At 43.4% G+C, this 17,023-nt stretch overlaps 1 protein-coding gene across 1 annotated transcript in view; it reads right to left on the bottom strand.

Moving 5' to 3' along the window:
• LTN1 (listerin E3 ubiquitin protein ligase 1) overlaps positions 1-17,023 on the bottom strand; it is a 174,210-nt gene that overhangs the window by 13,452 nt on the left and 143,735 nt on the right. The window contains exons 27-29 of the mRNA XM_077480028.1: positions 11,825-12,045; positions 8,898-9,092; positions 4,686-4,853 (exon numbers count right to left, since the gene is read on the bottom strand). Coding sequence (XP_077336154.1) covers positions 4,686-4,853; positions 8,898-9,092; positions 11,825-12,045 — 584 coding nt within the window. The remainder of the gene's footprint in view (positions 1-4,685; positions 4,854-8,897; positions 9,093-11,824; positions 12,046-17,023) is intronic.

Below are 17,023 nucleotides of genomic sequence, written 5' to 3'. Positions count from 1 at the left end.
CGCCTTCGGTTCTTCTGCCGGGCCACCGCGCCTTCTTGTAGCTCTTTTACAGGCGGTGGCCCGGTCTTCTGTCGCCGTCGCCGCCTTCCGTTCTTGTTCTTCTTCTTGTTCTTCTCCAGGCGATGTTGACTCGACGAGCTCTCCGGCCGGAATGCCGGGGACGCGCTGTGCGGTCACTTATATAGTGACAATGGGGCGGGGTCACATGGTATATGTCACATGGGTTGGTCACATGGGTTGATGTCACATGGGGACTATGACATCGTAAGGGGGCGGGGTCACCATGTGACATCAACCCATGTGACATATACCATGTGACCCCGCCCCATTGTCACTATATAAGTCACAGCGCAGGGCGGCTCTGGCATTCCGGCCGGAGGGAGCGACGTGTCAACATCGCCTGGAGAAGAACAAGAAGAACAAGAACGGAAGGCGGCGACGGCGACAGAAGACCGGGCCACCGCCTGTAAAAGAGCTACAAGAAGGCGCGGTGGCCCGGCAGAAGAACCGAAGGCGGCGACAGAAGAACGGAAGACGGCGACAGAAGACCGGGCCACCGGACCAGGCGCGGTGGCCCGGCAGAAGAACCGAAGAGGGGGACAAGACCCCCGAAGTCGGGAGAAGAGGCCGGCGGCGGGGAGGAAGAAAGCCGGACTCCTCCGCTGGCAAAAGAGCTACACACACATAGCGGAGGAGTCCGGCGAGAAGACCCCCGAAGACGGAAGACCCCCGGCTGTGCAATAAAATATTTTTTCCCCCTGTGTTGTGTTTTTATTTGTACTTTATTTCACAGGTGAATGGGTAGGGGTACATTGTACCCCATACTCATTCACATAGGGTGGGGGGCCGGTATCCGGGGGCCCCCTTCTTAAAGGGGGCTCCCGGATTCCGATAAGCCCCCCGCCCGCAGACCCCGACAACCAACGGCCAGGGTTGTCGGGAAGAGGCCCTTGTCCTCATCAACATGGGGACAAGGTGCTTTGGGGTGGGGGGGCCGCGCGGCCCCCCCTTCCCCAAGGCACCCCCCCATGTTGAGGGCACGCGGCCTGGTACGGCTCAGGAGGGGGGGGCGCGCTCGCTCGCCCCCCTTTCCTGGCCGGCCGGGTAGCGTGCTCGGACAAGGGTCTGGTGTGGACTTGGGGGGAACCCCCACGCCGATTTTTTTCGGCGTTGGGGTTCCCCTTTAAGCCCATTCCAGGCGGCGGAGCCCGCGACGTCTCCTTCGCGGGCCCCGCCTACCTGTACACGCGCTCGAAATGGGCGGATTTGCTTCCTCCTTACGTGGGCGAGTCCGTTCATTTCAAAAGTTGAGCGAACTGTTTGCCCAACCTTGTTCGTCAAACAGTCCGCTCGTGTGTGGGCAAGTCCGCTCATGCACATTTTGAGCGGACTGTTTGACAAACTGTTTGCCGAACAAGGTTGGGCAAACAGTCCGCGCGTGTGTACGCGGCCTTAGAGGAAATATCTCCAAAGCAAGGGAACAATTTTGCATATCTTGTCTCCCTTTGGTCACCAGGACTGATGGAGTGAATTTCTCAAGCAGAGACAGCTATAGAAACTAAAATGTTCTCTACGCTTTAACAAAAAAATAAAATAGGTTGACTGAGACTTTAATCTATGCAGATTGTATGCAATTACTGTGAAAGCTTGAAGCATGGAAACCTTGTGTTCTTAGGATGAGCTATATGTCAGGAAGGCTCAGTGGATGCGCTCTGCTAAGGATGTTTTCCTAGAGATCTGATACCAGGCCTGAGATTATGAAGTACAGCCAGCGGTGAAACACCTGCCATTGTTTAGGTGGCCTCAGGTTTCCTACAAATGCCAGCCTCCTTCCTGTAAGAGGGAACTGCGAGTACTGTACTGAAGGGCTCAACTCAAAAAGATTAAGTAGGATATTGCTGGCTTTAACTCAAGAGAAATTACCACTGTAACAAAACAATCTTTTCTAGTGGGTTCACCCCTCTACTAGAAAACATGTGTTCTGTCAAGATTATTTGGCACTAGAGGGGAGGAAAAACAAAACAGACAGTTTTGGCTTAAAATGACAAATTTTAACAAGCAGACCCTAAAAATATATATTCACTCCTAATAAGGTAACTAAACAAAAAGTAAAAAAAATCTCTAGCCATAAGGTTACAATGGTGAAAGCGGTGTCTTTATTTGGTCCGTGGCACCGCTGCACCCCCCATGTAGCTCATTTATGTTTCAGTGTAAAATCCCTTTTTTAAGGCAGCCAAAAGATGACCATTTCCTTTCTTTCAACTACGGATGGAAGGAAAGCAAATCGCAACCAGTGTCGATGTGGGAATGCCTGACTATCGCTGCACTATTACGTACTGGCAGCAGGGGAGCCCCGGAGAGCCTTCCTGGCTGGCAGAACTCAATGACAACTGCTGTAAGTAATCGCATCCTGGGACGTTTTTCCACCCACAGATGTGCTTGTTTTACCTTCACTCATGTCAGTTGCCCATTGTCTGTTACTATTAAAAGTTTTTTTATAAATTCTACACTTAGAGGCGCTTCTCTTCCATGTTTTATCCTCAGCTTTGCTGGAGTTTTTGCTTTTATTCCTACCTGGTGGCAGCCCTGAGTATATGGACCCTATCAATTACTTAATACCATATGGACTTTAGTCAGATTGGAGTCACAAGTGTATTACTCCTTTTACAGGTTTACAAGACTGAAGAGTGCCTGACTTAAAAAAAAAAAAAAAGATTGAGAAATGAGACCTGCTGGATACAATACACCTCCTGTATGGAAAAAATAGTCGCATGCATTGCTCAGGTGTGATTTTGGGCAATTCTTCCACAGTCTTCAAATCTTGAAGGTTCAGTGAGCTTCTTCTATGAACTCTGATCTTTGATTCTTTCCATAGATTATTATATACATATATTCTAAGGTTGCGAAGGTCTTGAGAGAGCTCTTTGCTCGAACCCACCACGAGATGTTACTTGTGTGACACCTTGGTAATGAAACACCACTCACTGGTTCAGGGATGTGTTGGAGAAGGTGAATCCTCACATTCAGTTTGTCTAATGGTACAATTGCCACCTGACATCAAGAAGGAGCCTCTCATCTCTTTTATGTAAAACACCAATCGGGCTTGAGTCTATTGGAGGCAGATTGAGGAGTATGGGGTTATCATACCATGGAATTTGCACTGACAAGGGGCAGGGGTGCTTTCTAATTACGGATATATTTCAGCTGGTGTCTTGGCTTTCCATGCCTTTTTGCACCTCCCTTTCTTCATGTGTTCAATACTTTTTCCCTGTATCATTCCATTTTATTACACACTTAATTTCTGAACATATATGTTTCTTTGTATCGCATGGGTTGTTACAGACACGTGGTGAAAATCTCATGTCAATAGCACTTTTAGAGATATATTTACTAGAAAAATTGTGTTCAATACTCATTTTACCTGCTGTATATATAGGCGATCAACAATTTCCAGTGAGTGAGCACCTCTTAAAGAGGGATTCCACCCAAAAAAAAAAATATTAAAAGCCAGCAGCTATAAATACTACAGCTGCTGACTTTTAATAAATGGACACTCACCTGTCCCGGGTTCCAGCGATGCCGGCAGCCGAGGCCGATCGATCGCTCGGCTCTCGGCTGCTGTAGTCACCATTCTAGGTGAGGGAATCAGGAAGTGAAGCAAATCGGCTTCACTTCCCGGTTCCCTACTGCGCATGCGCGAGCCACGCCGCGCAATAGGAAATCTCTGCGCTGTCACTGGGACCCGTGTGTGTCCCAGCAGACAGCGCGGCAGGGCAGGAAATGGCGTAGACTCCCACGGGAGTCTATGCCCGGAAGTGGGTGAAAATACCTGTCTTTGACAGGTATCTCCACCCCCCTCCCCCCTGAAAGGTGTCAATTGTGACACCGGAGGGGGGGAGGGATCCGATCAGCGGAGGTTCCACTTTAGGGTGGAATCCCGCTTTAAGAGGCACCCAGTGCTGGTGAACAGAGGCACGCTCGTTCTGTTCATCACTTTAGGGACGATTAATGCACTTTATTTTGCACATGTCACTATTTATTTAAAACACGAGTGTTTACTAACCGTGGCACAGTTCACACTTGCTGATATTAGGGCATATATTTATATGGTTGTTATTATTATATTCATATCAATTTAATGCACAGAGGACTTCGGCATATATACTCACCTTCTGTTATTTGAGTGTACATTATATTGTCATTAAGAGGAGGTGTTTGGGATCTTAAATCTTCTATTAGTTACACTTTAGTCACTACAGTGCAATAGAGGGTGCACGTATAATGGCAGCTGGGTATTTTAGGTAGCATAGAGCAAGTGTAATCCAAGTATTCACTGTCAAAACACAATAACCACAGCAGATTTGTCCATCCATGCTGTAGGCATCGATATGTGTATAGCCAGCTTCAAATAGACGCTCGGCTCCATCCCCTCCACCCCCGCCACCTACATTTGTAATTTTAGCTGGTGTGCATGGGGTGATGAGAAGGGTTTATAAGAAGGAATACATGCAAGTGCACTTAGAACGTGTTAATGAACAAGAAAACCTGAGTCACCTCTAATACTAACTTTGAGGAGCTATTTATATTGGTTTGGAGCTCTCATCATAAATAAGGACACATTTTGTTATCCATAATGTTTTCATTAGCCCAAGCAGAACACGAAAAAGTCTGGCTATAGCTCTTACCAGACACTCCGAGTGAAACTTTTTCTTGCAAGTCCGGCAGGCTTTCTTTGGTAGAGAGTAATTGGAACCATGAATCACAGAGAAGCAGATCATGCAATCCTCAACACCTTCAAATCTCTTGTCCACATTGTTCTTCCAGAGAGCTAGACCCTCCATTATACTTCCATTCTGGGAAGAGCAGCAAAAAAAAAAAAAAAAAAGAAGATCTATTCTATAACCTGGACTATGCTAAAGTAGAACAGGATTTAAAAAAAATAATTAAATATCATTTGGCACATAACTATGGTTTAAAAGTGAACTCCAGAGACACAGCTAAATATGCAGATAAATTACATACAAGGGATTCATATGCATGTCCATCCTTTCCTTGACTGGCAGGGTGGGAGATACGATTTTTCTTTTCTGCATTTAACTAGCACTTACAGTGAGGGAAAAAAAAATTTGATCCCCTGCTGATTTTGTAAGTTTACCCACTGAAAAATAAATGATCAGTGTATAATTTTAATGGCAGGTTTATATTAACAGTGAGAAACAGAACAAAAATTTCCAGAAAAACTCATTTAAAAAAAATTTATAAATTGATTTGCATTTTAATAAATGAAACAAGTATTTGACCCCTTCGCAAAACATGATTTAAAGCATAACTCGACTTTTGTTGAGAAAAAAAAAAAAAAAAAAACATTCCCCTCTGGGTGATCTATGTACATTGCAAGGATTAGAACAACCTTTGTTATTCTGAATAAATCCCTGTGTCTGTGCCTCTGTACTTAGTGGGTCTAATGTGAATGGTTTCATAATTAAAAAAGACAGGTGTGCAGCTGCAGAGCTCTAATGAGCAAAGCTGCTTGCAGAGCTCTAATGAGCAAAGCTGCTGGGCCTACATCCCTTTAGGACGTGTTCCTATTGGAAACATCTCTCCAAATATGACATTTTTGTTGCAGGGGATGCCTTAAATCTGACTTGTATCTTAGGCAGACTTCTAGGAAAATTGGTGAGCCAATCACACAAGCAGGAAATTATGTTTCTGGGGAGTGGTCAGTACACAGTTTGTGGACAGAACAACTCCAGGTAGCCATATTGCACTGCATTTACAGAAAATTACAGCGGCTGCAGATTTAAAAGGAAAGGTCATTTTTATTAACATTCAATTACAATATGATTAGTGTCGCAATTATATGTGGTATATTATTTTTTCTTTACCTACGAAAGTGGAGTTACCCTTTAATACTGGGTGGCAAAACCCTTGTTGGCAATCACAGAGGTCAGACGTTTCTTGTATTTGGCCACCAGGTTTGCACACATCTCAGGAGGGATTTTGCCCCACTCCTCTTTGCAGATCCTCTCCAAGTCATTAAGGTTTCGAGGCTGAAATCTGATAACCTGTACCTTCAGTTCCCTCCACATATTTTCTATGGGATTAAGGTATAGAGACTGGCTAGGCCAGTCCAAGACCTTAATGTTCTTATTCTTGGCCCACTCTGTTGCCTTTGCCGTGTTTTTTGGGTCATTGTCATGCATCCACGACCCATTTTCAATGGCCTGGCTGAGGGAAGGAGGTTCTCACTCAAGATTTGACGGTATATGGCCACGTACATCATTCCTTTGATGTGGGAAGTTGTCCTGTCCCGTAGCAGAAAAACACCCCCCAAAGCATAATGTTTTCACCTCCATGTTAACGACGGTGATGGTGTTCTTGGGGTCATAGGCAGCATTCCTCCTCCTCCAAGCAAGGCGAGTTGAGTTGATTCCAAAGAGCTCAATTTTGGTCTCATCTGACCACAACACTTTCACCCAGTTCTTCTCTGAATCATTTAGAAGTTCATTTGCGAACTTCAGACGGGCCTGTACATGTGCTTTCTTGAGCGGGGGGACCTTGCGGGCGCTGCAGGATTTTAGTCCTTCACGGCATAGTGTGTTACCAATTGTTTTCTTGGTGACCTATGCTCTCAGCTGCCTTGAGATCATTGACAAGATTCTCCCGTGTAGCTCTGGACAGATTCCTCACCACTCTCTTGATCATTAAAACTCCACGCAGCGAGAACTTGCATGGATCCTCAGACTGAGGGAGAGTCACCCTCTCACCATGTCACCCTCTCATGGGTCTTGTAGCCCATTCCAGGCTTATGTAGGTCTACAATCTTGTCTCTGACATCCTTGGACAGCTCTTTGGTCTTGGCCGGAGAGATTGGAATTTGATTGATTGCTTCTGCGGACAGGTATATTTTATACAGGTAAACTGAGATTAGACGTATTGCCTTTAAGAGAGTGTTCCTAATCTCAGCTCATTACCTGTATAGAAGACACCTGGGAGACAGAAATCTTGCTGATTGATAGGGGATCAAATACCCATTTCACTCATTAAAATGCAAATCAATTTATAACTTTTTTGAAATGCGTTTACCTGGATATTTTTGTTGTTCTGTCTCTCACTGTTAAAATAAACCTACCATTAAAATTATAAACATACAAAATTAGCAGGGGGATAAAATAATTTTTTCCCCTCACTGTACACTGTCTGATTACTTCTCTAGCCTATTACTGGACAATTAATAGAAAAACAGCACATTGAGCTCACCTCTCTGCTTTCATTTCCTATCAGCATGTCCCTTTTTAGCACATGAGCAATACAACAAAACTAACTGTCTTTGTGCTGCTTTTTTCTTTCCTGAATGAGGCTTGCAAAGGTCTGATACCAAATTTCAGGTACTTACACTGCTTAGATCTAAAGTGACCCTGATGCTATACAAGAGTTTCCCATGTAAAGCATAACTATAAAATAAGAGTGTAAAACTTCCCTTTTAGCCACCTGTGCCGCCAAACACTGATCCGAAAAACAGTCCCACAAGGTCTGCTGGAAAAACTTCATTTCTGGGGGTGTTGATGTCCTAGCATATCTGCACCTCTTACCGATCCCATCTGCTTACATTTAAGTCACCACTGAGTTGTGCAGTGAGCCAATGAAATCCATTGATAACCCAGGAGATTAACGCTCCCAAAAAATGTTGGCTTCCTAACAGATTTTGGGGGACCATTTCTAAGGAACGGAGAGGTGTTTGGCGGTGTTAGAGGCAGGAAAGGTATTTCAAATGTCCCCATTGGAAGAGTTTCCCTCTATTACTGTTCTGAGGACAATTCAAGACAAACAATTCAAGACAAACAAGTTTTACTTTTCTGGAGGTTAAGCATCATAATCGCTATTCCCTTAGTTCAAAACATATGTATCTGATAATGTTGTCATAAAATAAGGAAAGGAAAAATGCAAAAGAAAAGAAGAATGGAAAATGAAAAAGGAAAGGAATGCAAAATTTAAAAAAAAGGAAAAAATGGGAAATGAAAGGAAAGGAATGGAAAATGAAAAAGAAAGGGAGGGGAAAAGAAAAATAAACAAGAAAGGAACAGGAAAAAGGGAAAGGAAAATGAAAAAAAAATAAAAAAAAAAAAAAAAAAAAAGGTAAAAGGAGGAAAGGAAAAGAACGGAAAATAAGAAAAAAGAAGGGTAAGGAAAGGTAAAAGGGGAAAAGGAAAAGAACAGGAAATAAAGAAAGGAAAGGGAAGGAAAGGTAAAGTGAAAAAGAATTCAAAATTAAAAAGAAAGTAAAGAGAAAAGGAAAAGAAAGGAATATGAAAAAAAAGGAAGGAAAAGGGGAAATGAAAAAGGAAAAAGGGAAAAGAAAAGGAACAAGGATAAAAAAAGATTGGAAAATGAAAAAGAAAAGAAAGGGAAAAGTAAAAGAATGGAAAATGAAAAAGAAAGGAAAGGCAAAATGGAAAAGAAGGAAGGGTAAAGGAAAAGGGAAATGAAAAGAATGGAAAATGAAAAGGAAAGGAATGAACATTAAAGAAAAAGAAAAGGAAAAAAAGGAGGGAAGGGAGAGAATCGGGGAGGAATAAAATAGTGCTTAAGTGCGGAAGACAAGAAGGACTAGAAAGGAAGAAAATTAGAAATTAGAGAAGGACGTTAGGAACCAAAGAAATGAGGGAAATGAAGTAGAACCAAAATCGGGTAAATACATGCAGAAGTGGAAGGCAGGAAAGGAAACTGTCAGAAAGAAGAAAATATACTGATGGCATTAAATAGTAGAAACAAAATAATTCCCTTTAGCAAGACTTCATGTTTTGGCCACATCTTGATGGCGATATAGTCGATACATTTAATTTATCACGTCATTTGAAAATTCTAAGACTAACAGCATCAATAGTATTTTTACCTACCTGATGCGTAAGGTACGTATTCAATTGCAGCATCCAATTCCGCCACTGCTGAACTGCCACGCCTACTCGGCGGCCACTTTCTACAGTGATGGAGCTCAGGGGGTAGTTTTGGGGCAACTGGATAATGAGCTCTATGCAGATGTCATCAACAGAATAAGTGGCTATTACTTCCCGGGTAGTACGACTGGCTTTCACCTTAAGTACAAGAGGTGCCGGGTTACATTAAAATAAAAAAAAAAACAAGTTTTTTTGCAATCAAAAAAATGCAGACCGTTTTTTTTTTTTTTTTTTTAAAAACACAATTTATTTATTAGCATACATTGCTTACAAAGCCTTCATGTCTGTCACTCAATGACAGCTCATTCTGGCCAGCCTTCTCGTAGACATAACACATTTGCACAAGGAAGCTGCAATAGACATTAAAGTATAGAGAGGGACGCCACAAAGAAGGTAGCAGTCTGCTGCTCAGAGACCATGTTACATGCTACTTGTTTATTCTGGGTTTGTTAGTCCTGCAATGGAAAGCAGTGTGTCAGGAAAGCCATGCTCAAGATCATGCTCAAAGGAATGTTTATGCGCACAGAAGGGCCCATAGAACTGTGCTAAGCATTAGGACCCTGTGTGCAACTACACAAGCAAGTGCGCATTAGTGTTCTGCATGTGCTCATTTGTGTGAGCGTGCCCGTTTGATGGATTTGGCACCCTGTGGCCTATTTAAAGCCTTACAGGACTCAGATTCATTGCAGAGGGGTCATCAGCTCCTTCTGCTTGTGACCCGATTCTGTGTTCATCCATATCTTGATCCAGCTTGCTTTTCCCCAACTTCTGTTGCTGACGCTGGCTTGTTAGCTGATCCTGCTTCCTGCCTACTTTTCTGGTACTTCTGCTCACCTGACGCGAACACTGGCCTGACTCTGTACTCCTGCTTACCACTTGTTGACCACTGCCTGTATGACTACGCATCTGAGATCAAGAAATCTGCCTGCTGCCAACTGGTCTGCTTCAGCTCTGCATCCGCCATCAAGATATTCTAAACCAGATCGCCTACCTGCACCCATGATACTCTGTGCCTACTCTTGTTCTATCATGTCATCATCCCTAGGGGAAACAGTATAAGAGGTGTAAGGGCAGCCCTCTCATCAAATCGGCCCCAACCACGTACGTGACAGTGTTTCTGCGCAGAAAAGCCATTTAAAATAATCTGGTTTCTATTCTCATCATTCACACCTAGAATTAGATACAAAATCTTAATTTACAATTGTGTATTGGGCTTCCAACTTTTTTGTACATGTTGAAAACTCACTTGAATCAGTGAATCCTACATGAGAAATCTTATCATAATTATTTTTTTATTCCAAGTAGTTATTTGAAACGAATGATAATATGAGAGGCAATCGTGTTCTGCTGGCATTAATGTCAAACTTTAATCTACCCGGGTATACACGCTTAGAAATAAATGTGCAAACAATATATGCTTAGAATGCATTTTTAAAATGCTTTTCTTAAAGCAGACATCTCATCTTATCCTCTCAAAATCAAATATTTAAAAAAAAAATGCTTTTCTTAAAGCAGACATCTCATCTTATCCTCTCAAAATCAAATATTTAAAAAAAAAAAAATGTTTCCTTTCGGGACTTACTTTCTGGACAGTGCCAATTGGCCCTGTGCTGATCACATGCACCATCCCAAAAAAAGAAAAAAACTCTAGTAATACACACCAAACTGAGCATGTGCAGAGTGCCTCCTTTTGCACTGTTCTATCAGCATATGAATTGGGGGCAGTAAAAGTAGCGGAGGATTAACCTCTTAGGTTTCACATAATTTACTGCATGTACAGACCGATTTCACTGTTGTGGGTTTAGTGACAATTTTAGTGTTGTTATGGGGCAACTAAGGGTCCTGCCAGCTAAAATGTTCATCTATATTTTATTAGGGGAGTTATGAGTAGATTATACTGGCTCTTACACATATGTATATCTTCTTTACACAAATCATATGCATTCGCTCCTGATGATGTGATCCAATCGCCAAAACACATCAAGGTAATAGGCTATCTTTGATGCATTATGTTTTTACATATGATGTGATTCCCTTGATTGTAACGTCAACTCCTTTTTCTGTATAGAGCCAACCGGCCCGAGATGTTCATACAACCTTTCTCCATGCTGATCCTCTTACATGTTATTCCCCAATATTGGACCATTGGTTATGAAGAGGATTTAACCATTTGTGCATGTATAAGTGTTATGTCATGTGTATTTCCAATAAAAAAAATTTTTTTATCAAATATGTTTCCACTCTTATGCCTCGTTCAAAGTTCCAAACCTCCCCCCCTTTCTATCTGAAGATAATGCCATCTGTGGGCACAACTTACTGCATTCAGAGTTGAATGGAAGAAGGCATCTGCAACATTCCTCTGTATTAACTCCCTGGGCAAGGACAGATGCGGACATTTCCTTTTTTCCCCCCCGATATACCAGGGTTTCTCAACTCCTCCAGAGGTTGATAGGGGTTCCTTGAGCAATAAGTAATTTCTGCTTCTCAGATGCATAATCACTGACACCAATGAGCTTTTTAGCCATCTGTAAGGGGGGATTCTTCCCAATGGCCACAAATGTAAGCATCATTCTCCCCACTGACTATCATAAGAATGAATGTAGTATGAGCTGTAAATATAATAATTACTAGCAAGGTTTCCCTGAAGACAGAAGTTATTTTAAGGATTCCTCCATAACTCACATGTTGGCAAAGACTGCCATATAAAAACAACACTTGCCTGTTACTATTCTACCCTCCGCACATTCCCTTCTGTACATGAGACAGTATAAAAATAAACGGTGTGAGCTTACTGCACGGATTCCACCAGGCATAAAAGTTAAAACACAGTAGATCACAAAAGTTTTCTTGAAAGAAAGAACCCAACTTACCGTCATTCCATCAAAGACTTGAGTACTGAATTGTACAGAGCATATTTCCTGGGAAGACAGCACTCCACTGACATACTTGGTAGTGAATTTGTCCACGACGCTAAAAATCCTTTTCTCACAACCATTCCACCATAGACGGACCATGGCAGGCAAATCCTTCAGTGTGATGTGATAAACACTACAGGCCAGATGAGGGATCTCCCATTGCAGTGTGGATGAATCTAGGAAGTAATAATACATTATTGAGCCTTCAAAGTATTTATTGTCTAGCCACTAATATTCTGCAATTAAATTCCTGAAAAATGATCAGAAGAAAACCCCCCAAAAAAAATTGGTATTCTGCACCTCAGAGTTGCTTGCCAATGAAGACTGGGACAAGCAGATACAGGAATAACAAATTTAAAGCTGAACTCCTGGGAAAGGAAAATGCTTCCTTGTAGTGGAGCTGCCCCCTAAAGTGTTAAAGTGATTGGAAAGGCTTTGTTCCCCCCCCCTCCCCCCCATAACAAACATGTTATACTTACCTGCTCTGTGCAAGGGTTTTGCACAGAGCGTCCCAGAACTTTTTTGGGGTGTCCTGACGGCGCTCCTGACCCCCTCCTCTTCATCAAATGTCCCCCCGGAGAGCCGCATTCTATGGGGGCAACCATGCAGGCATGCTCCTAGTTCTGTTGCTGCATCTATTGACACAGACAGTAGGACTTGGCCCTTCCCCAGCATCACTGGATTTGATTAACAGCAGCAGGAGCCAATGGCTCATGCTGCTATCAATCTATCCAATGAGGACCCGAGATAGAGGTTGGAGCTGCTGGGCTTGTGTTCAGCTAAGAAAATGGGGGGGGGGCAGCTGCAGCATAGAAGGTTTTTCACCTTAATGCATTAAGGTGAAAGAAACACAAGACTTTACAACCTCTTTAAATGCTCATTTAGGTCTTGGAGGCTGCAAAATACAGTTTTACATTCCCGATCCATCCTGCCAGCCACTCCCAGGCTGAAAGACCTGTCCCCTCCAGCAGTTGCAAGTTCTTGGTCATCAACTCCAGTGCAGAACTCACAGCCCTGCAATGGACATGAAGTGTTCGAGACAGTCCACCACTGAACAGTAGAGTAGAGCAGAGCAGAGGGCCAGCACCTGGGGGAACAGAGAATTGGATAGGTAAAACTTAAAAAGCTTTTTGCTTCCCCCTAGACCTAAACAAGCATTTTACCCTTGCAGTGCAGGGGCAGTCCCACTGCAAAGGAGCATTGTTTGGAGATGGGCTTTAAGGCAAACATACAAAGGCAAGGGTTTGCATTATTTTGATGCATCGGTTTTGCAGAGGAACATTGGAAGCTAATATAAAAAGACAGATTTTGGGTACTTCTACTAGCAGTATTCAAAAAACAATATTTGGTTTTGCTTTAACAAATATATTACTGTTATAACTGGAACAAGTGCAGTCGGGCTACTACCCCCTGTGTAATATGCCTGGTCAATCTCAAGAACATGGCACTCAGCCTGGGAAGTCTCTGCAAACATCCATGTGCAGTCAGTGTGAAAAAGGAAGAAAGGCTGATGCCATGGAAATCGGCTAAAACGTTGTTTTATTAATGCAGGTGAACCCAAGTCAAAAAAGCCAACATGTTTCAGGCCTTCATTATGGGTTATATTTGATTTTGCTTTAACAAATACATTACAGTTAAAACTGGTAGATTTCTATTGTTGCTCATTGCTGTGGACTGTCACCCAGTCCTTGTTCCATTAACAGGTTCATTTCACATAAAACTCAAACCAATGTTTCCTTAAACTATGGCCGAGAACCCAAACTGGGTCGCAGTTGTGTTTATGATGGTTTTCCGCATGATAAAGGTTGCCCAAACTTTAAAAGAAAACTACAAAGAGTGGCACCTGCAGTGTGTTACATATTAATCGTTTTTCTTTGCTGAGATTTTGGTAATCCTCCATCTCTATAACACTTTTCTTATTTGGGTTGTAGTTGATGCAGGAATCCTCCCCACTGTTATTGTATTCTGACAATGAGACTCACCAATTGGCTGCATGCGCTGATCAAATAAACATTTTCCAACAAATCAGTTCATGAAAAGTCATTCAACCTTGGATTGTGAGCTCCTTGAGGGTAGGGACCAATGTGAGTGTGAGATGTATGTGTAAATTGACGGGGCTATATGGGTACCTTAAATAAATAATATAATAGATGAGCATCTTAACCACTTGCCGACCGCCGCACGACGATGTACGTCGACAGAATGGCACGGGCAGGCATATGGGCGTACCTGTACCCCCCCGGTGCCTGCGGCGGTCGGTATTCGTTCGGGAGCGATCCGGGATGAGGGGGCGGCCATTCATTCATGGCCACCCCCTCGCGATTGCTCCCGACAAATGGAAATCCTTCGTGATTTCACTTCCTCTCCTGTAATGTAAACACAGGAGAGGAAGTGATGTAATCTCTCCTCCGTGTCGGTATTTTTCGTTCCGACACCGAGGAGAGAGGATCGGTGAGTTGCACCAACACGACACTTCACAGTAGAACATGCCAGGCACACTCACACCCCCCCCCCCTTTACCCCCCCAATTACCCCTGCCCCCCCAGTCACAGTGACACCAATGCATTTTTTTTTTATTTCTTTTTTTTTTTTTTTTTTTTTTTGCATTGGTGTCATTTGTGACTGTAATAACTGTTAGGGCAGTTAGGGTTAGCCCCCTTTAGTTCTAATGTACCCCCCTAACCCCCCCAATAAAGGTTTAACCCCGTGATCACCCCCCGTCGCCAGTGTCACTAAGGCTGGGTTCACATTGCAGCGGTTTATGAGAACGGATGTGATTTGCACCGCACTGCAGTGCAAATCACATCCGATCTCTGCGATTCGAGTTCAGCCATTCGCCGCACCCGCCGCAAATTCGCACGGGACCCTTTTTTTGGTCCGCAGCAGAATCGGATCGCATGGGTGTTCACACCATGCGATCCGAGTTTGCAGATCGCACTGCGATATGCGAACTGATCTGGGGGTGTCATTAACATTTCACTGACACTCCCAGCAGTTCGTATAGGGCAGTGTGAACTGCCGCCGGGAGGCATGCGATGCGGGAATCCCCGCCGCGGATTTGTGGCGTTCCCGCATCGCTCCAGTGTGAACCCAGCCTAATAAGCGATCGTTTTTCTGATCGCTGTATTAGTGTCACAGGTGACGCTAGTTAGGCAGGTAGGTATTTAGGTTCGCCGCAGCTTTTTATAGCGCCAGGGACCCCCATATACTACCGCATAAAGCCCCCTGATTGCCCCCTAGTTAACCCTTTCACCAGTGATCACCATATAACTGTTACAGGTGACGCTGGTTGGTTAGTTATTTTTTTATAGTTTCAGGGCACCCGCCATTTATTACCTAATAAAGGTTTAACCCCCTGATCACCCGGCGGGTGTCATTTGTGACTGTAATAACTGTTAGGGCAGTTAGGGTTAGCCCCCTTTAGTTCTAAGGTACCCCCCTAACCCCCCGTGATTAACCCCGTGTTTAACCCCGTGATCACCCCCCGTCGCCAGTGTCACTAAGACTGGGTTCACATTGCAGCGGTTTATGAGAACGGATGTGATTCGCACTGCACTGCAGTGCAAATCACATCCGATCTCTGTGCGATTCGAGTTCAGCCATACAGATAGTATGGCTGAATTCGCGTTGCACCCGCCGCAAACTCGCACGGGACCCTTTTTTTGGTCCGCAGCAGAATCGGATCGCATGGGTGTTCACACCATGCGATCCGAGTTTGCAGATCGGGTACCTAGTCTCACTAGTGTACCCCTAAATTTAGGGGTGTCTACTTTCCAAAATGGGGTCATTTGGGGGGGGGGGTTTGTGCCATCTTGGCATTTTATGGCCTTCAAAACTGTAACGCCCTTAGAAAGCCTGAAGGCGGTGCTTGGTTTTCGGGGCCCCGTACGCGACTAGGCTCCCAAAAAGTCCAACACATGTGGTATCCCCGTACTCAGGAGAAGCAGCAGAATTTATTTTGGGGTGTCATTTCACATATGCCCATAGCATGTGTGAGCAATATATCATTTAGTGACAACTTTGTGTAAAAAAATCGCTTGAGAAAGGAGATTCTGAGAGGAAAGGAGGGGGTTCAAATCGCTTGAGGCAAAAAAATAAAATATTCAATGGGCTCAACATGCCACTTATCAATTTCCTTAGGGTGTCTACTTTCCAAAATGGGGTCATTTGGGGGGGTTTTGTACTGCCCTGCCATTTTAGCACCTCAAGAAATGAGATAGGCAGTCGTAAACTAAAAGCTGCGTAAATTCCAGAAAACGTACCTTAGTTTGTAGATGTGACAACTTTTGCGCAAACCAATAAATATACAGTTATTGACTTTTTTTTTTTTACCAAAGACATGTGGCTGAATACATTTTGGCCTAAATGTATGACTAAAATTGAGTTTATTGGATTTTTCTAATAACAAAAAGTAGAAAATATCATTTTTTTTCAAAATTTGCGGTCTTTTTACGTTTATATCGCAAAAAATAAAAATCGCAGAGTCAGTCAAATACCTTTAAAAGAAAGCTCTATTTGTGGGAAGAAAAGGACGCAAATTTTGTTTGGGTACAACATTGCATGACCGCGCAATTACCAGTTAAAGCAGCGCAGTGCCAAAGTGTAAAAAGACCTCTGGTCATTTACCAGCAAAATGGTCCGGTCTGAAAGTGGTTAATGAGATGCAATGTACAGGGATAGGGATAATTGTAGACACGCACACTGGATGGACTGGTGTCTTTATTCAACCTTACTATGTAACCATAGATGGGTCGAGATTTGGCCGGTTCCTGCTGCACCGGATGAATTTTGATCCATCTTTGGCCAGCTACACTATAAAGTATAGATCCCTTCCCTTACAAATACTGGGATTTTTGTTACTCACCATAAAATCCCTTAAGAGCTGTGTTCATCAAGGAATGCAAGAGAAATGCATTTCACCCTATAATGCTTCCCCCCTGCTTTTTATCTCTGACTTCAGGATTAGAAATGAGATAACCCCAAGTTACCAGTAAAGGGAAGTACAGATAGCAAGAAAGAGGCCTTTTAACCCTTCTTTGCTCCACTTAAAAGGGATAATATTGTCGTTCTTGGGAAGACCACTTAGCTGTCCCACTTGCTCGCTGTCACTGAGACTGGAAGCCAAAAATAAACATCCCCAGTGGGAATATAGGC

This window comes from Lithobates pipiens, unplaced genomic scaffold (genome assembly GCF_037356315.1).
Source record: "Lithobates pipiens isolate NorthernLeopardFrog02 unplaced genomic scaffold, aLitPip1_a1.2 Scaffold_16, whole genome shotgun sequence".
NCBI classification, from domain to species: domain Eukaryota; kingdom Metazoa; phylum Chordata; class Amphibia; order Anura; family Ranidae; genus Lithobates; species Lithobates pipiens.
Note: the sequence above shows the minus strand (reverse complement) of the source record. Positions and strands in the feature narration are given on the sequence as shown.